The 21,739-nt window shown below is 44.1% G+C and overlaps 1 protein-coding gene across 1 annotated transcript in view; it reads right to left on the bottom strand.

Annotated features, from left to right (window-relative positions):
* TLL2 (tolloid like 2) overlaps positions 1-21,739 on the bottom strand; it is a 245,338-nt gene that overhangs the window by 62,567 nt on the left and 161,032 nt on the right. Inside the window, exon 10 of the mRNA XM_085881680.1 lies at positions 18,003-18,118. Within this exon, the coding sequence (XP_085737806.1) occupies positions 18,003-18,118 (116 nt within the window). The remainder of the gene's footprint in view (positions 1-18,002; positions 18,119-21,739) is intronic.

Below are 21,739 nucleotides of genomic sequence, written 5' to 3'. Positions count from 1 at the left end.
AAGAAAAAGACGAAGCGAAACGGGAAAAACAGTTCAACATAAAGCACATTTATTTCGCGATGGCACACGGATAGCACACATATACAATTATACACCAAAAGCAAATGTAAAAGAAGAAGAAGAAACACACAATAATGCACAAAAAGCAAATGTAAAAGCAAAACACAATGCAGATCTACCACTGACTACCGAGCACACGGCAACACTTATACAGTTTTACTTCACAGACGGCGCCGACAACACATATACTCAAAGCAAAAGAAAAAGGGACCATCCTCCACTATGAGGGGGCAGACGGGCCTGGGGCCGAGACCGCGTCGAGCCTACCCGTCTGGTGATGAGCCGCAAAATGGCGGTGGCGCCCCGACTCCGCGGGCCTCGCGGACAGTGTCTGGTATGGGGTGGGAACGGGGCCCCCCTTCTCGCACTATCTCAGCGCGGGGGGAAACAGGAGGGGGTTGTTGATGCTCGGGGGGATGAGGATACCTCGCTGGCTCGGGTCCCGTGACGAGCGTCTCCACCGCGACCTTGGTCGCGTTATCGGCCTCTCCTCTCCGCAGCTCCCCGACTCTGACACGAGCGCCCTCTCGACTGCCTTCGCCGCCGCCACCTCTCCAACTCTCCCACTCTCCACAGCTCCGTCCAACTGCTTTCTCCGACTCTTCTCTTGACTGACTCTTCCCAACTCAACTCAACTTTCTGGCGAGCGAACGCGGCCCTTTATAACCCCCGTGGCTTCGCTCCTTCACCTTCGACCCTTTACCTCTGGCTGGCTCCCCATTGGACAGAGGAAAAGTGGGCGTGAATGCTTTTTGATCCGCGAATTTGCATAGAGCGATTATACTCCGACGCACCTGGAGGCGGGGCCAAATCGCCCCATGCTCACTGATAGAACGGAACAGAAGTGGGCGTGAATCGTTTTTGATCCGATTTCTTCGGAAAGGCTGGTGCCTTTGCACCCGCCGCTCGGCGCGCGCCCTGCATGAGTCCAGGATCGGTGTCCACAAGCGGCGTGGGAATGGCGGTGATGCGATGGTTGCGAGAGCGAGATGTGACGGCAAGGGTCGTGGCTGTGGTTGTGAAGCGGCGTTGCGGTTGGTGGTTGTTGTGTGATGGCTGTTGAGACGTGGTTGGTGGTGGTAGTAATGGTAGTAATGGCGGCTGGTCCAAAATAAAGATAGTAAAAGAAAAACGGCTATCTAGAAGGGTCGCAGCCCGAATGAATGACATTTATTCCCTCTAAACAACGGGTTTGGGCCTAACTACACATATACTTAGAGATATCTCACCTAAGGGACCTGAATGGTGGTTTGCAAATTTCGTCAACCACAACAATATATATATATATATATATATATATATATATATATATATATATATATATATATATATATATACATACATACACACACACACACACACACACACACACACACACACACACACACACACACACACACACACACACACACACACACACATCACCAAAGTGGTGAGATAATTAGCTAATCAACTGAAAATATAATCGATGTTTGTATGTCCATCACATATTGTGAGACTCCACCATCACGATATTGTGCATAAAAACCGATGTTTCGTCGTCGTTAAATTTGAACCTTCGCCAACCCTCCCCCCCCCCCCCCCATTCCCTCTCACATACAGTGCGTTTCTCCATGTGTTTAACAAGCGTTCTAACCCCCCATCCCATGATCTTTATCTCTGTCTGTCAAAAATGGGAATATGGAATCAGGAAAAGCAATGATCCCAGGCCCCATGCCAACCTCTCAAAGCTTCATGTCCCCCCTTTTTATCTCCCTCCTCACCCTCAATGCTTCCTCATCGCACCCCTGAAAGGCTTCCCCCTCACCTCACCCTCAAATCTTCCCCTGCACCTCTCGCACGCAAACCTTCACATGCACCCAACACATTCAAACCTTCCCCTTCCCCCACCCCCAACCCCCCACACATCCTGCATCCTCCCAATGGCTCCTCCCACCCCAATTCCAACTGTATGGACCTCAAACATCTGAGGTCTTTGTTGTAACCTGACATCTCTCAATCCAGGCCACAGCCGATAAACCAGACATCATTTGTTTCACAGAATCCTTCCCCCCACAGGACAAACCAAACTCCTTGGTGACCCTTTCCGGTTACTGTCTCCTCCGATTTGATAGGCCCGAACCACGCCCTAGTAGTGGAGATGCACTTCACATCAATAACTCAATTTCTCACTGCTTCTGTACAGACCTTGCATTTCCCAACCTTCAGGAGCACCTCTGGCTGTGACTTATCTCCGCTGAAACCTGTAGGGGACTAATAAGAGGGGGGAGTGGAGGGGTACAATAGGTTTGCTCTCCTTTTGTCAATCCGACCTGTGGTTTTCCAGACTTTTTGCCTCATTCCCTTTCACATATTACACAACAAGTTTGAGTTTCAGGGCATTTCAATTTTTCAGTTATGCCCTTTTTGAGTGAGAAAATACCACATTATACATGCGTCAGTGTTCAGCTGCCCTGACTCCACCCCACTGCTTTAAACCCATTGGCTTGACAGCTGGCCTGACTCCACCCCAACAAAATCATGCACCATCATTCATAAAATCATGAAGCAGCACAGATTGGCAGGCCTCAGGCCTGGGTGTTAGTCCATGGCCCAGTGCAATTGAAATACCAGGTATATAACCATGATGTATTGTATATACACATAAGTTATATGCATGTTTTTGCTTCATGTATGTACATCAGGTTCCCTGTCTGTCTGTTCCCAGGTACTGCAAAAACGGCTGAACCGAATAGTTGAACTGAAAAACGGTTCGTTTTCCGAATAGTGTTCAAAATATAACATTCAATTCAAACAAGATGTTCATTGACCTGAAACTGATGTTTGTAGACAAACAGACAGACATGAACCAATTGCTTAACCCCGCTTTTCACGTCATGTGTGTGGGGTAACAGACAACGTATTGCTGCTATTAAGGATTCATCTTCCTCCAGTTACCATATTGTCAGGGCAGCAGGAAGCCTCTTCCTCCAAGCATTCAGATAAAGCTAACCAACCTGGCCAAAACGCTCTCAACATGATGTATACATTGAACAAGATATGACACATTCTGATGTATTCCAACCTAGCATCAAATAATGAATTCAGTATAACAAACAGCAACGTCCGTTGATGGAACGAACCTTTACATTGAGAATCGAAATCTTCATAAATGGTGAGCAATATAGCATCTCCTGATGGAAGCGCATCTAGTACACATAATGGGCCTGTTGAATGCAAACAGAGGACATAAAGCCTTGAACAGTGAAGAAAATGTTGATAGTTGACGGTGCTTTGAAGCGGCCGTTGCATTAAACGAGTCCACCAACCGTCTGGTGGACATTGAGCTCGGCATCCCGTCAACTAGTAGTTACTGGTGGGTGTTAAAGATACTACGAGTGTCCTTCACAAGAGAAGACCATTGTGTGCAGACTCCCTGTGAAAATTCCAAATTCCTGTTCTAAGCTGTCACTTGCGACCTTGGTGTGATCACCGATCATATTGCAGACTTTACGACAAAACCAGCATGACCTGGAAAGCACGACGACATCGGTGCAGCGATGGGATTTGAGAACTGAAAAATTGGAACACTCGTTTTTGAAGGGAGAAGGGCCATTGCTCAGACACGAGTCAATGTATAAATTTTCTGTAAAATGCATTTCCTCACAGCATAACGAACGTGCAAGTTTTAAAATGATCTCCAAATTTTTGTATTCCTTCCTAAAACATTTTTCTCTAATATTTCAGGCAGAATATTTTTGCGAGTTCCTGCAGCAGGATACAATTTGTGCTTGCCAAAGTGCACCATTTGGCAGATGTGGAATATTTTGCTTCTGCAGTGGAGATTGTCAACATAAGAGAGGGGAAAAATAAAACAAGATGTGCGTGCGCACATTTGGAACTCAACCCTTCAGCACAACACAAATTACACAAAAAAGACAAACAAACAAACAAACAAACAAAAAACCTGTGACCAGTCTTGGCAACTAATTGAGAACCGCACGCAGGTACCAAAACCCAGGAACCATAATCCATTACGATTACTCGTGTAATCTGTTAACAGTTGGTCGTGTTTGTTTGTTTTTTTAATATATAAATCGGGATTCTTTTTAGGGTTTCCCTTTATCAGGGGGAGATAAATCAAGAAGATAGGAACACTGAAAAAGCACAAATATGCTCACAAGAAGGCTGTGCATAACATATGTAGGAACCAGTAACATCATTTAAAAAAAAACATTTTTGTATACCTTGTCGAGGCTCGTGTGAGAGCTAACACACAACGCACGGCAAGGAGGGGGGGGGCATGAGACAAGAGGGGCGGGAGTGGGAAGGACAAAACAGTGGGGAACAGAGACATTAGGAGATCTGTGGAAGGGAGATGGATGGGGTGGGGAACATGGGGAATACAAGATGGACATTACAGGGACCTTTCAGGAAGTAAATCAGGGAATTTGAAGGAGGTGGGTTTGGGATGGATTAATGGGGGTAGAAAAGAATGAGGATTTGGATGGGGGAATATAAGAGGTGGTGGCAAACAGCTGTTTTGAAGGCCTGGAGGGAAGAATGGGATTGAACAGAGCGAGGGAGTTTACTCCAAAGGCGGGAAAAAAAGAGGAATGAGAGAGTGAAGGTGAGCAGTGATTCGTGATTTTGGTAGTTTTACCAGAAGGGGTTTGTTAGACGGAAATGTGGTGGGGACAAATTGCAGACAGAGCGGGGAGGGGGGGGCAAGACCAGAGAGGAAGCGGTAAAAGACAGAAAGACCACCGACCTGCCTGCGGTGAGAGAGTGAGAGACCCAAAGACTCAGCCTCATCGCGGGAGATACCAATAATACGAAATGCCTTGGTTTCCACAGCGTGAAGCTGATAAAGGTGGGAGGCAGGAGCACCAGCCCAGAGGGGAGAGCAGTACTCTATCAGGCTGCAGACGAAAGCTTTGTATATGGTTAGGAGCTCAGGTGGGCCGAGGAAGGACTTTGCATGATGGAGGATTCCCAGTCGGCGACTGGTTTTGGAGGCCACTTTGGAAATGTGGCTTTACCAGGAAAGATCATGGCAGATAGTGAGACCCAGAAGCTTGAATGAAATGACTTCTTCCAGAGGATTGTTGAGAAAGTAGATGGGGGGGGGGTCCAGATTGTCCTTTTGGAGAGACACCGTGAGAGTGTGAGTTTTGTCAGGATTGAAAGACATGTCCCACATGTTGGACCAGTTTGTGATTTTACCCAGATCTGCACAGAGCGAAGAAGCTGCTGCTCGCTGGTCTGAGGGATGACAGATGGTACGGCAGAGGGTAGGAGGTGGGTGGGTTTGGGATGGATTAATGGGGGTAGAAAAGATAAAGAAAAATTAATCTCATCAGCAAAGAGATAAAGAGGATTTTCCAGAGAGTCGGAGAGATCATTGATGAAAACCAGAAAAAGAACAGGGCCCAGAACGCTGCCTTGAGGAACTCCAGCCTGGACAAGAAGAGGGGATGAAAGAACTCCATTTAGGGCCACACGTTGGCTGTGACAGGAGAGAAAGTCTGCGAGCCATTAGTGGATACCATAGGTAGAGAGTTTGGTGAGCAGGGCAGGGTGCTAGACCATCTCAAAAGCAAACAATATGTCTAGGGACAGGGCTCTGATTTCATGTCCAGCATTGAGGATCTCCATCCATTGTTGGGAGAGCAGAAGAAGCATATCCAGGGTCTAGTGACCTGGTCTGAAACCAAATTGATGACCGGAAATCAAGCCATTGGAGAAGAGGAAGGATTTACTGTCTGAAGTGATGATGGATTCCATAACCTTGCTGATGAATGGGAGAAGGCTGATTGGTCTGTAGTTGCAGGGATCTGTTTTTGCATCTTTTTTTTGCAAGGCAGTAATGTTTGCTGATTTCCAAGCAGATGGCAGATGACATTGAGCAAATGGGAGGGTGACTAGAACAGAGAGAGGGTGAGCAAGAGCAGAGGAGCAGGTTTTCAGGACACGTAGGCTGATGCCGTCTGGACCGGTTGCAGAATCTGAGTCGAGCAAGCTCTCCACCTTGTCAGAAGAAAAGGACACAGAGTCCAGGGACAGTTGGGTGCAACTGGGTAAGGTGGGTACAGAAAGCGATGGGTTCCACACACAAGATTTTGATGCAAACATTGAGTTTCGGCATTCAGCATTTTCACGTGCGGTATCAGCAGTGCGGTCATTTGAGGTAAGGGAGAACATACACCAGAAACAGATTTGATTTGACACCACCAGGATTTGGAGGAGGGAGAGAGGTTTGAGAGTTTAGACTTGAGCTTCGAAAGATGCTGTTTTCTGGCTCTCCTGAGGGTAGATACACACTTGCTCCGAGCTTTATGGAAGGAACTGAGGTTACCCTCAGTTGGGTCTGCTTTCCATGAGGCAAAGGCAAGTTGTTTCAGGACTGCCTCACCACTGCCTCACCTGCCTCACCACAAGCTTCAGTGAACCATGGGCAGGTGGAAGGGTAGGACAACTGAAGATGAGAGGGGATAAATCTGTACATGAGAGAGAGCAAGTTTCTTTGAAAGAATTCCCAGGATGAGTTGATGTTGGAGAAAGTAGCGATAGGAGACCAGTCTATAAGTTTGATGGCTGCTTGGAGACCCTGCCAGTCAGCCTGAGTGAAATGCCAGACTCGACGGCGGTGAGGTGGTTCTCTGATTACAGCCAGAGAGATGTTTACTTTGACAATACGTGGTCAGAAGAACCGATTGGAGCGGAGGAAGAGTAGCAGATATTTTCAGGGAAATTTGTCAAATTCAGATCCAGAAGAGATGGAGTACCATTGGTTGAAATCCGGGTCAGGAATTTAACCGATTGAGTCAGTCCCAATGAGTCGCAGAATTATTTTGCTGAAGTGCCATGACAGGTGAGAGAGGTACCCACACCTAGCCAACTGGCATGATGACAATTGAAGTCGCCACATATGAGGAAGAGAGAGTTTGGATGAGAAGATAGAAGTTGGTCCATGTTTTCGGATAGTAAGGTGTAAATGGAGTCATCACTGTTAGGTGGATGGTACAGTACACATATAAACATGAGGTGGGAGTGGAGGGGAAGCCATAGCCAGAGGTATTCCTGGGGGAGTGGGGGAGTGAGGGCAGTGCATGGAGAGTGAGGAATAGAGTCTTTGATGAAGAGAGCAACTCCTCCAATAGGACGAGGCTCAGGTCTGTCATACCGGAAGAGGGAGTAACCAGGGAGATATACTTGGTAGTCAGACGTCTTGTTGGAGGAAAGTTTCTGTTAAGCAGATTATGTCTGGTTTGTCACTGTCAACCTGTAAGGAAAGATCTGTAAGGTTTGAGCAAAGGCCACAGATATTTGAGGTCCACAATGTTAATGAAGAGGGATGGAAGCTTTGGGTGGAGGGGATGGGAAGAGGAGGGTAAGACAAGGGAGGAGGGGGGGGGAGGTAAGGAAAGTTGTTGAAAAAGTGTGGGGAATGCAGAATAGCTCGGGGAGGGGGCCGAATGAGGAGGAGAAGAGGGGCTGTGGTGCGGGGGAGGAGGAGTGGCAGGAGAGGGGGAAGAAGGCAGTTGAAGATTTGAGGAGGTGGAGGGATGAGATGGGGGTGAGATGGCAGGGAGATGGCAAACAGCTTTGTGGATGTGAGAGGGGGGGGCAACTTTGAGAAGGGTGAGTGAGGAGGGTGAACGGTGGTAGAAGGGTGAGTGGGGAGAGTTGAGGGAGAAATGTGAGGGGGGAGTTTTTGAGAAAGGTGAGAGGGAAGCTTGGAGGGAAAAAGAGTGTGATGGTTGCTTTGAGAGGGAGGGGTAAGAGGGGTGAGTTGGCACTGAAGTTGGAAAAAAAGAATGGTTGATGGAAAGCGAACATTAATTGCAAACTGGGGTATTTTTTATTTTTAGGTCAGAAATGCGACTAAGGACATTTCTTGATGGATGCAATAAAGGTGAATTAAGAGAATGGAGAGAATGGAGAGAAGAAACGCTGCATCAGTTGGATTTTTTCGGCAAGGTATGAAGGAAAGGTGGAATTGAGAGCAGTCTGTTGAAGTCGAAGAAGAGTAGTGAATTATGATTCAGTAATGAGAGCCATATGTGTGAAAGAGGAAGATTAAGCATTATAAGAGATCGTTTTTATTAAATTTTTTTTTTTTTTTTTGAGAGAGAGGTTTCATCAGATTAGGTAATGGAAAGGTTGTCGAAAAAAATCATGAGGTGAATGGTGAATGTGCATCGGTAAACGCAGAGGGTGGAAACAGATCATGTGGTTACGGGAGAAGCACGTGGTTATAGGAGGTGCATAGTCAAAAGTGAATTTATTTATTTATTTTAAATAAAGATTGCATAACATTCGGAAAAGGGAAGATTGAAGTAAAATCGTGGAGGTGTACGATGAATTTGGAAGGGTAAACCCGGAGTGAAGCTGATGGATCGATGAAAAGTATCAGGAAGAGGATAGAGAGACACATGGTTACAGGAGGTGTATAGATAAAAAGGATGCAAGGAAGATAATTATTTTTTGATGGATTTTTGAAGATTAGGTAAGATTCGGGAATGTAAGGTTGCAAGAAGAAATTGTGAAGGTAATGGTGAGAGTGGGTCAGCTCAAGTATAAGAAAGACGGTGTGCCGACAGAAGGAGGAATAATAATAATAATAATAATAATAATAATGATAATAATAATAATAATAATAATAATAAGGATCGGGGCTCATGGGTAGGCAGGGAGAAAGGTAGTTTTTTGTTGTTCTTTTTTTATTTTACATTTAAGACAAGAAACAGAGTGTTTAGTTGGGAGGGATGGGGGTGTTGGGAAAGTGGGAAAAATATGAATTGAAGATAATAGGGAGAGAATACAAATAAAAATGATCGTACACCTAGAGGGGAAGGATGGGTTGGCCTCACGGAACCGGATAAGACAAGGTCGACGAAAACTCACGAAAATAGCATGATTTTTGAAACAAAACCGAACTCAGAACACACAGTAGCATGTAGGTGAGAATATAAACAGTTAAAACGGGGCAAATTATGACCGGAAACTTTACTGAGAAAGTCGGAAGAGACCCTTGAGAGAAACCTGCCATTGCTGCAAACCCAGGACCGGAAGTGTATCAGTATTTCAATGTTACTGTAGAATGCATTTGGCACACACTTGAAATACACAATGTGCTTTATACTGTTCACTGTTCACTGTTGTGTGACACCGACACATAATTATTTACACTGGACTACAATTACACAATTTCAAACGATGTCAGTAAACTTCAATCGTCTAATACTGTACTGTACTTCTGTTTGATGGCCCATATAAATGCCTATCCTTACTATAATTCATGGACCAGTGTGTGTTTGTCACGCTACTCCTCCTACCTTTCTTGGCTGATTACATCCAGACTTGCTACATAGAATCAGCAGGACCCCAATTAATGCAAAGGGGTCTTTTTATCTTTGCCAGTGGTCTTGGGTGGGGGAGTCGAGGGGCACAAATTCTCTATGTGAATGTGCATCGTGTAGCACCGCCTCCAGGTGGGGGAGGGTATTATAAGTCCCCACTATTTACGGTACAGTATTCCTGTCCCCACGTTTTCCAGTGCAGTGAGGCGTTTTGAATTATAAGCAGTTGGTATGTTTTTGCTTCATGCAAAGCATCAAGAGTGAATGTTTGCAAACATCACAAGAGAGTGAATGTACCGGGCGTAGTGGCGTGGGCCTGTAATCCGGCTACTCGGAGGCTTGGGTTGGAGGATCGCTTGAGAACGGGAGCTCTGCGCTGGCCCGTGCTACGAGAGGGTGTAGGGCAGCCAGGAATCATGGCGAAACCCAATCCTTATCCCTGTGTCGTAAGAGGCGACCAGGGTTGCGTCAGGAAGGGCATCCGGCGTAAAACCTGTGCCAAATCAGTATGCGGATCATAACGGATGATCCGCTGTGGTGACCCCTAATGGGAGCAGCCGAAAGAAGAACAAGAGAGTGAATGTCCATGTCACAGAGGACCATCATCCATGAGTGAGAGAACTTGCTGAAGAAATATTTGAAGCTTCCTTGCAAAAAGTTGATGATACTTGGGTTCATCATTGCACCCAAAAGCACGAATGTCCCATCATGCATTGGCTTTGGCTCTAGTCTCCAGAAAAACAGAAAATGTTTAAAGCAGTGCCAGAAATCTGTGAAATCATGGTCGCAGTATTATGGGATGCAAGGAGCTTGCTTCGGATGAATTTCCAAAGAAATGTGCCACAATAAATAGTGTATTACTGCAGTGCTATGCAAAAGGTCACTGCTGCAATTCACAAGAAGAGGCAAGTTATCAACAACAAAGTGGTCTTCCTATTTTAGGTAGTGATCACTCAATGAGGCATACAATATTGCTGATGAGGTCCATCAAAATGAGCTCCATAGAATACTCGAGAATTCTTGCAAACAAGACTTCTTATAAATTGAACACCCATCTAGTCAGTTAAGGAATGGTTAAGCATAATTCAACACAAAATGAGTCTGTGCATCCTATCAGGATGGTATAAAGGGGGTTGGATTCAGACTTCTGATGCTTCTCAGTGTTATTTAAAGGGCAATAAGAAGACACAATCCTGCTGGATAATTCATGGAGACATCGTTCAGGTGGCTCAAGAGTGACACAACACATCGTGATGAGCGTTACATTGACACCGTTAACAGAATGAAATGCTTTTTAAAATATGATCTTTTCAAAATGACCTGCAAAGAATAATTCGCTTACAAATATTGACATGGACAGTTCAAGAAGGTTGCTCTGCATTACATCACTCCACTTGGTAGAAGGTCCAGAAGACCAGTCACTGCTCAACATCCCTCGAACAGTGCCATCAACAGCAGCACATAGAATGGGCAACACAATATCATTACTAGATATGAACTGATGGCACCATCCTGTTTTCATCAATGTGTGTACACTCTGCCTAGACTTCAATGATGAATTTGCTAGAGTCTGGAGACAATGGGGAGAGTGATTTGCGGATTGCTGCATTCAACAGGATGATCGATTTAGTGGGGGCAAAACTGTGCATGGTTTGGGCTAGCATTGAAGTTTGCAGAAGAGCCAATCTTGTCATCATTCGGAGATGAGCTACTAGTTTGCTTCAAAAACAGGATGAGATAATTTTACCTGCAGTCATTTGCTTGGCCGAAGAGCAAGGTCCCAACTTCATCTTTATGAATGGCAATGCTTTGCAAGTCCATACCATGCAAATATTGTCAATGCTGCACTTCAGAACCACATCACTCGCATGGACCTTCCTGCAATATCTCTGGACTTAATCCAGTTGAACATGTGAGCGACATTGGAGGGATGAGTGTTTTTGGTTGCCAGGTCTGCCAACAGTCTCTTGATCAACTTGAAGTGACCCTTGGTACAGCATCCCACAGCGAGAGATGGATCCTCTGATTTGTTTGATGACAAATGGTGTACAAGTTTGTATTGAGGACAACGTAAGTCACACATTATGAAAGCAATTTCCATCACCTCCCTCTCCAAAAATCCCCAACCCCACTCACCATAAACATAGGGAAATTAGGATCTTTATATTAGAAATTCAAAATTCAACTAATTGACCATTGACTACTCCACACGATGCAGTATGCCAAAATAAAGATCAAAGGAACTTTAAATGTCACTTCACATATTTATTCAATTCAGAGTTCGAGTGGATAATTCCTTTCTGTATGATGCTAGATGCCCACGTAGTGAATCTGCCAGTGAGAAAGCACGACTCAAGAAGGTTCGCGATCACGTGGTTCGCTTATACCATGACACCGTAACTGAATAGGTTTTGTGATCACGTGCATAGCACTGGTACCTCACTATTATTTTTATTTCAATAAACCTAACATTGAAAAACAAGAGATTTCCCCAAGGCATTATATTTCTGCTGACATACGAATATTTGATTCACATAATCACGCACAACACAAACATCTTAATGATCCATGATTTTATGAGAATAGCTAAATTCTGGGTGAACTTATTAAACTGGTTCTGAATTTGCCACGCCCCCCCCTCCCCACCCATGCTCTGGACCTGGCACCTGGGAGCAAATGCCCCCCTTTGCACGCCACTGCTATGAACACATTTAAATGTACAGTACTATAAAAGCAATACAAGCCTGTTCCAAGATTATTGGGGGTTTTTTGTTGTAAAGTGTATATTCAAGTCAGCACATTCACCGACTTACAAGTTGAACTTGAAGATGGGTAAGATTTCCAGGATGATGCTACATTTGTTATTCTTGTTTTCACTCAGCCTCAGAAGTGTTGGGGAGCAAATAAGGTGAGATGTTGCAATGCAGTTTATAGATAGCACACATTGCAGCAAGAGAACACTGAGAGAGGTGGTGCTAAGTAAACTCATCATGTCAGAAACTGGCATTTGGTGAAATCCAGCTTATCGAGCTTGCTTGAGATGCTACGATCCGAGCAGTAGTCGGTATTACATTTGAATCTCATCTCTGAACCTTGTAAAACAGTATAGCACTAGAGCTTTGAAGGATGAGGAAATGAATAGAAATACTCCTCATCAAGTCTCTGACATGGTCTTCGTAGCCACAGTGATTATGTCGATGGTGCACTTGAGCTTATTCCTGGTGCCGATCTCAGATGTAGATTATTCTCTGTCTGCTCATGGGTATGATGAGGTTCTCATCTCAATTTCCAGACAGGTTCATAAATCCTTAATGTCTGTTATAATTGCAGCTGAATACAGTACACATTTGTGATAGAGTATGAACTCTCTAGTTCATAGAACAAGTTATCCCACACTGTGTTCAAATATATAATAAAATTGAAATAAGATAATGATTTTATCGGTCGAATAAAAACATTCCAGAAGTTTATCTCCATTAATGCAGTGTCTTATATGCCACCTTATTTAACATGTCAAAGCATTGCAAAACTGGATGTTTTTGGAAGTGGTAAGAAAGCGATTTGTGTTCTAGTGTTCAAGTATTTAATTCAATTTCAATATAATAAAGATTTAAAGGTCTTACAGAAAGATTAATTGATGAAGTTTACTGCCATTGATGCAGTGGCTAGTTTACAACCTTATTTATCATGTTATATTAGTTATTTGTGTGCTTTATGATATCCTTAAAAACAGCAAGTTTCCTGTTTGGAATGATCCTCAATTTTGTTTGACTGCCAGACAGGCCGACTGAAACAAACAAAAAAAACTAGAGGGGGAGCACTTGGGAGAGTGCAAAACCTCCGCCGCCAATACTGCTGGGTCACTCAAGTGAACCTTATATCTTATTCATTAAATATGATGTCAACAGTGCTGACAGTTATAGTTCTTTTCTCCAACATTTTTTTTTTGGGGGGGGGGGGTCGGAAATCACTTAAAACATGTAGAATTGCAAAAAAAGGAAATCGAAATTTTGTTGAAAAAAAAGTTGCAAAAATTTTTTTTTCTCGAACAATTTTTTTTTGGGGGGGGTTGGAAATCACTTAAAACATGTAGAATTGCAATAAAAATAAATCGAAATTTTGTTGAAAAAAGAGTTGCAAAAATTTTTTTTTTCTCTAATTTTTTTTTGGGGGGGGGGGGGGGTGGAAATCACTTAAAACATGTAGAAATGCAAAAAAACATTTTTTTCTCTAAATTTTTTTTGGGGGGGGGTAACAATTTTTTGGGGGGGTTGGAAATCACTTAAAACATGGAGAAATGCAAAAAAAAATTCTCTATTTTTTGGGGGTGGGGAAAATTTTTTTGGGGGGGGGATGGAAATCACTTAAATCATGCAGAAATGCAAAAAAAAAATTCTCTAAATTTCTTTTTTTGGGGGGGGACCAAGTCCAAAATTTAATGGCATGATCCTTGGACCCCTCACCAAGTTTCGTCGAAATCCGTCGAGGAGTTTTTCCGTAATACTGTTCACAAACAAACAAACAAACAGAAAGGGGTAAAAACAGTAACCTCCATCCATCTTCGAAGATGGCGGAGGTTAATAACCTCACTCCTCTCTGCGTGGGTGCAATCAGGACAGATCCAGAGCGAAAGTACTGTTAAATTACAGATTTGTTTCCCGATTCATGTTTATATCCGTGTTCAAATACACCATTCAATTGAAATAAAGTTGTTCCTCGATAATAAACTGATGTTTATACATGGACGGACGGACAGCTAGATCAAAGTGAACCAATTGCTTGACCTCTTCGTGTGCACAGATTAAGACTTTCAGTTGCAATAGTCCACAAATATTGATCAGAATTTTCTTCATCAAGGCAAATCATGATCAAATGTGCATAAGGCTCTTATCGCAAATCAATGTCGACAGCATATTCAAAAATGGTTAGCCTCATTGTATTTTCTTTACCTGATTTAAAGCATTTGAAGCACAGAATGCACACATAACTTGGGAAAATTTGGAAGTGACTACATTTAGTACATATATACACCAGACATGGTAGTGTCATGAATGGTTAGACCATTCGCTCTGATTATGGGAGGTCAGAGGTTCAACCCTGACCGAGTTATACCAAAGACTTTAAAAATGGTACATACTGCTTCCTTGCTTGACATTCAGCATTTAAAAAAGAGACCAAGGACCAACAATGCTGGGAAGGCAATGGCAAACCACCCATTATAACCCTTGCCAAGAAACTGCTTCAGCAGCACCAATTCTCTGTAAAGAGTATGGTACTGTGCATCATCATCACAATTAGTATGAGGAAAACTTGAAGTTTAAATTAGTGACCACTGGAAACAATTCTAGATTTATGGATGGCACGACCTTGTATAGAAAAAATAAATCGCAACCCAGCTGAAATTTATAATATTAAAGCTCCTGCAGCTCTTCCCAACACTGCTACACATGAGAAATCCATCGATGATACATAAATTATGGCAGGAAAAACAGATTTGCATGATGGGCAGAATTCTCAAGCAAAATTTTATCAAAAAGTAGAAAGCTCAGTCCAACAATTAGCCAAAAAGATTAAACCCACCATGTGTGCCACATATTAGACACTCTCAAATGATGGATGGCAACACATGCCTGCGATCCAACCAGCATGCCGATAACACCATTGCTTATGCCTTGAGCTTGGCTGAAGTCTTTCATGAACAGGCTGGCCAGGCTTCAGCTGGCAGTAATTTGGAATTTGGCTATGATGCTCTGTCAAAAACCTGTCAAAATCTGTTATTTGTGATAACCCGCCTACTCTGTCAAAAAGACAGTGTGGGATCCATAACGTCCACTAGATAACGCTATCAGATGAATCCCCAGTTTATCATCCATCCAAGAAAGACAGGGACACATTATGATGCAACACACTGCAAATGAAGCACTAATATTGTTGTGGTGCCGGGTTCGGTAGCAAGGACGACCGCTGGACGGAGCAATAGGGCCGTCTCCCCCCGAACACCAGAATTGAAAGGTCGTCACCCCAGATAACTCCGGAGTCGACGGGTCACTTAAAGGACCGTGGTTGCCAATATTTTGACGGCATGAGGTAGGGTCCACTTGTCTATTCCATTTTACCTATGTACTTACGACATCTAGCTACCGGGGAAGCCACACCCTCGGCCGACTCTGTCCAAACCGAGTCGCATGTACCGACTCGGGTCCAGCGTAACTGAGCGGGAGTTACCAGAGCCGCGCCAGTCCCAATGACAACTTACGGCACAAACGGCCTTGCTACTTCTCAAGCCTGCACCATGCTGGGTCAATGATAGAAACAACAGACAACGAACTGGAACATTTAACAAATATTTATTTACAATAATAAGACACAGTGCAGACTTAATCACAAATAAAATGCAATGTACAGTGAGCGAAAAGCACTGAACAATTCTACTTAACAGACGGGTGCCGCACGCACGCATGCACGCACGCACACACACGCACGCGTGGACCCCGTCGGGTCTTTATTGGACACTCCAGCCGTGGAGGATAGGTCAGCTGGGGGGGACAGGGTCTGGCCGGGTACCTGTCCGCCTCGTGCGGTTACTCCGACTCCAACCCACCACGGTGGGACTCGAACCCACGACCCGTAATCCACGAGCCCACGATCCTGGCTGCCACTAACAACGATCGAGCAGCACGGTCGTGGCTGCTCGACCACCACCACCACGAGGAGCCCCGGAAAAGACCACAGACCACAACCACAGACGACGACAGACCAAAGGGCCAAGAGCAAAGACGATGACGACGACGACTCCACTCTCCTCTTTTTACGACAGCTCACCACCTTTTCTTATCCCCCCCCCCCCCCCCGGGTCGAGGGAACCGCTCTGAAGTAACTCGCCTCCGGATTGGACAAGGGGTTGTCGGGCGATCAGTGGCCTCCCCTTATTGGTCGGGATGAACACTCCATCTGGCTGGGGCGGAGTCAGTCCTGAGGTGATCTCACCCCTGATTGGACAGGGTGGAACCCCGTCCTTTCCTGGGCAGAGTCAGAGCTCTGAGGTGAGGAGACCTCCGCTCACGTCCATGGTCGAGCGCACGTGGGCAATGGCGTCGAGGGTGCGTAGTAGTGAAGGGAATGATTGAAGATGCAAAAACCTGACTATAAAAGAAACCCGCAGCGCACACATGAAATTAACCCATTGGACAGAAGGACGGAAACCCTAACTATAAACACATACTTATCGAAATAACTGAACTGCGGGGACTCTGGCTGTTTGTGTGCAAAAGGTTTCCAAATCCGTAACAATATGACAGTTTGTAGCAAGGCCGAGGATTGAACCTAGACTAAACAACTTAAAGGTAAGCACACTCACTACCTCTGCATTATCTTAGACCTGTTATATTCTTCCATTTCACAATTGGTATTCTCCCCCTACCCCATCCCAATCATCATCCATTCAACCCTCCATTCCTTCCCAACTCCTCCAGATAGCAATTGCTCATGTTGAAAAAAAAATAAAAAAAAAATAAAAATAGAAATAAAACGCCTCGTTACACTTCCAAAATTTAGTTTCAGTGATGCTCATCTTCATTCTTTTTCCCCCCACTTTTCTTTTATCTGTGGAATCACCTCCATTAGTCCATTAAATATTGTTCTTCCCATCACGTTTTTAATATGGTGATGCCTGCCAAAAATATTTTCCATCCTCACTGAGAATTTCACAGAATACACCCCAAAACCTTTCTCTTTCTGCATTTACCCTGCTTGTTGGCTGTCCTTTCTGTTTATGTCCCTCATCCACATATCCTTTTTTACTTCATTGGACTGTGTGTGTTGTCTGTGTCTGTGCCTCCATTTATTATATTGTCCTGTTTGTCTGTCCATTTTCTGTTTCTGTTGACTACCTACTCTTTTTTACTTCATTAGCTCATCCACCATGCAGCGGAAGACAGGGTTTTGCGTGTGTGCGTGCATGTGAACTTATCCAGGCCCTAACCTTTTGTCATCAAATTTTCAACAAATCTTCATTTGAGAATGAAGAAAATATTAATTAATAATTGGGTAAAAATGTCAAAGGGCAAAGTCACAGTTAGTACCAATAGGCTTTATTAGCCCACCTGCCGCACAGTATGAAATGGCTGGGTTTTGTAATCCCTTCCGTGTTTCTTTACTCACCATTTGAGCTTTTATCATCAATTTTTCAACAGACCTTTATTATGAGAATATGGTGAATTCTAATTAATAAAAATATTACTTCTTTTTTTGTTTTTATTTTTAGCTGTTTCATCAACTTTAGTTTGAGTGCAAAACTGATGTGGATGGGCTTTGCATTTTGAGATGCTTTCTAGTTCTCATTATGAATAGCTTCTCACCCTCTATCATCTTGCTCTGCCATGATCCTGGATGCCAGGAAGAAGAAAATAAATAAATAAACAAACAAATAAATAAATAAATACTGCACGACACCATACCAAGCCCAAATACAACCAACCTCAATGGAGGTACATAAAGCTATTGACAGATTACAATCTATCCAAAGGAAAGGTTGGTGAACTATAAAGGACAGCAGACATCCTGAAAATGTAATTGCAATGAAACATTGTTGAGGCTTACCTTCTCTCCTGGAGTTACTGAGATCTTCCAGACACAATGAGCATATGATGGATAGCCATTAGGGAAGCCAGGTGATGAGAAGTTGCCAGTAGAATCCTGCAAGGTCTCTCCACAAGCTGTAAGTAGTGCAGAGGCAACATGCATGAGACTGCAATTTCACACTTGCAACAATTTTAAAAACAAGGACCCTCAGTGTGCGCATCTGTGTACACGTACATTACACACACACACACACACTCACACACACACACACACACACACACACACACACACACACACACACACACACACACACACACACACACACACACACACACACACACACACACACACACACTTTTTACAATATACGTCCAAAGTGTCCATACATAACCGTAATTCAACAGCTGGACCAAAAAGTAAAATGAAACGTGTTCTGCAATTATTTTATGTTTTTACGAGTACCAACAGCAATCTCATCATTGTATGTTCATCTTCGGAATTGAACAAGTAAAAAAGAAAAAGAAAATGTTTCGCAACATCTACAGAAAAACAAAATAGATCCAGATTTCTCATAATCATGCATAAAGTAGATATTCCAACCACTGGGATTCCTCCCCGAAACGTCACCTTCACATGCCTACTTCACACCAATCTCAATGATTTGCAGAAGTTGCATGATTCTCCTACGTCCCCAACCCCTTGCAGACAGCCCGTATAAGCGATAGCCCAACCCACAATAGCCCCAATTTAACATGTACAAGTAGATCAGTCATAATGTTGTATTATATAAATGTGATATATATATATATATATATATATATATATATATATATATCCTAATTCCTATTTAACACTCACTTCAATGATAACCCATTGAACATTAGTACGAGCTATTATACATCATAGATCATTGACTTGTGGGATATATTATACAATTCACTCATGTCATTTTGTAGTTTCTGCCAAATGAAATGGCTAAATATGACTAGAGTATGAGATGGGTGTTATTGAGGCTTAGGAAGCAATTATACACTCTCCATCCCACTCACTGATGGGCAGACAGCAGTTTCATCACCCTGCTGATCTGGAAATGTTTAGATGCCAGTCTGATAAATGCAACATGTCCGTCCATCCTGCAAAATCTCGCTTACTCTGTCGCTCCAGAAGGATCGTCAAATTAACACATCTATCAATTTCCACTGTCAGCCATTGAAAGAGGTTCAATCTCTTGACCTTCAAGGCCTCACCAATCAGCGATAACCTCACCCATTATATAACAAAGCTGGCCTGCAAAACCAGCCACAGCCATTCTGCATCACTCCAAGTTTTTCCTTGAAAAATCAGAAATAATCAGTCTATAAGGCTCTTGGCCATAGCTCAATGGAGTACTGCTCTCCCAAAGAGGTCATGGTTGTTGTTGTCGTCTCAGTGTCACAAGGTTGCGAAGCCAATGAGTTGTGAAGTGAAAATCTCTATTGGACTCTGTGGAATATATTGCTCTCAAAATTATTGGAATCTCCTGTGATGAGGCTGAACAGAAAGGTACAGGAAGTGAATAAAAAAAGGAAAAAAAAAAGAAAAGAAAAGAAAACATTTGGGTAAATGATTGACAAGTATATTGAAAGCAATGGCTTCCACACAGGTGTGGTCCATGTGTTAATTAAGCAAATAACACCCCAGCATGCTTAGGGTCATGTATAAAAATGCTGCGCAGGCCTGGTTGCCTATAAGTATGGCTACCATGGCTGCAAGATGAGACCTCAGTGACTTTGAAAGAGGGGTGATTCGTGAGACACATTTGGTAGTAGCTTTGGTGACAAAGACAGCTCAACTTGCTGATGTTTTATGAGCAAGTGTCTGAGCTCTAAGATGATGTGGGCATGAACTCTGAGGGAAAGAAATCAGCAAAAGGGCAACAGTGGGCAGAGGTGCATACTCCAGGATTGTGACTTCCATGCATCAATTTGAAGTGCAAGGAAAAGCAGGTGAGCTACTGCAGATCAACTGATTAAATTTTAACCTGGGGCACAAGCAGCCAGTTTCATCAAAAACGGTCCGTCAGGAACTCCACAGAATGGGATACCGGTCGGGTTGCAGTGCACAAACCACTAATCACACCTTGCAATGCACATTTGTGAGTCCAGTGGTGCAAAGAGCACAGGCAGTGCAATACCAAGTGGTGGAGAAATGTGAGATGGTCAGATGAATCATCCTTCACCATGTTCTCGACAGAGTGCATGTGGCACCAACCTAAAGAATTTTACAACCCTCAGTGCTTGGTTCTGGTGGTTCTGATGTGGGTCACATTTTCCTGGCATGGTTTGGGTGCAGTCATTCCCTTAGAAGACAAGATCAAAGCCAATTGCTATTCAATGGTATCGAGTGATCATCTTCACCCCATGTTGCAGTATTTCTTTCTTGCCGGGAGGGGTGTCTTCCAGGATGACAATGCCCCCATCCAGAGCACGTGTGGTCGCCCAATGGTTTGATGAGCATGACACTGATGTTATCCATACATTATGGTCTTCTCAGTCACCAGATCTAAACCCAATCAAACATTTATGGAATATTCTGGAACAATGCCTGAGACAGCGTTTTCCACCTCCATCAAACAAGTGTGAGTCGTGGAAGAATGGTGCCACATCCCTCCTGCAGAATTCCAGATGCTGGTGGACTCTGCCAAGGTGCATACAGGCCGCTCGTGGTGGCCCAACTCCCACACATGGTGACTTTACATTGGTGTTTCCATTTTTTTTGCCCATTACCTGAATGCTGCTCTCGCTGATGTGAGATCAGTGGCCTCTTCATTTTTATCACCTCTCCTCTCGTCTAGCTCCCTCAGATCTCATAGCTCTCAGCCCTGCAACACTCCCAACAACTCAAGGATGCATGTATTCTTGCAGTAACCCACTGCTGGTTGGATTTCTAAGATCCTGGCTGGCTGAACACCAACCATTTTGTTCCTAGCTTCTCCCAGATATGTGGAACCATCTTCAAAACAGCTTTACTTTCCCATTCTGCACAACCATCTCATGTCATCCCTCATCCTTACCCACAATCGATATTACCCCCATTCACTCCGCCAAGAAACCTGGTGTTGACTTAACGGTTAAGATGGCTGGCTTAAGATCTTAAAGTCTTGAATTTGAGCCCCTGCTGGCCATTGAATTGGCACAAGGTGGGGTTGACTCAGTCTGTCATCCTTCCGAGGTCAGCAAAATGAGTAACAGTGTTCGGGTAATAGAGGGCACTGTATCAGCAGGACAGTCACATCACCAGAAAATGATGGAACCAGCAGCCAGCCATAAGCTGCACATGATAGCTAGCTACTCTGCCAAGATTAACCCTCTCACTTGCAGATCACAGTACTATTTTCCCGCTCCTTCTTTCCAATTTGTTTATTCCTTGCATATAGTATCCAAGTTTCTCCACTGCCCTACTGTCAGTTCATGCCCTCTGTCACCTCACTCTTCCATGAGTCGCAATCTTATGGAGAGAGAGAGAAGAGAGAGAGGAGAGAGAGAGGAGAGAGAGAGATGAGAGAGATGAGAGAGAGGAGAGAGAGAGGAGAGAGAGAGGAGAGAGAGGAGAGAGAGAAGAGAGAGGAGGGAGAGAGGAAAGAGAGAGGGGAGAGAGGGGAGAGAGGGGAGAGAGGGGAGAGAGGAGGAAAGAGGAGGAAAGAGGAAGAGAGAGGAGAGAGAGGGGAGAGAGGGGAGAGAAGGGAGAGAGGGGAGAGAGGGGAGAGAGGGGAGAGA

Source organism: Eptatretus burgeri, chromosome 5 (assembly GCF_056783735.1).
Source record: "Eptatretus burgeri isolate ZD-2024b chromosome 5, Ebu_testis_v1, whole genome shotgun sequence".
In the NCBI taxonomy this organism is placed as follows: Eukaryota; Metazoa; Chordata; class Myxini; order Myxiniformes; family Myxinidae; genus Eptatretus; species Eptatretus burgeri.
The sequence above is the reverse complement of the archived record's forward strand: the minus strand, read 5'-3'. Positions and strand labels throughout refer to the sequence as shown.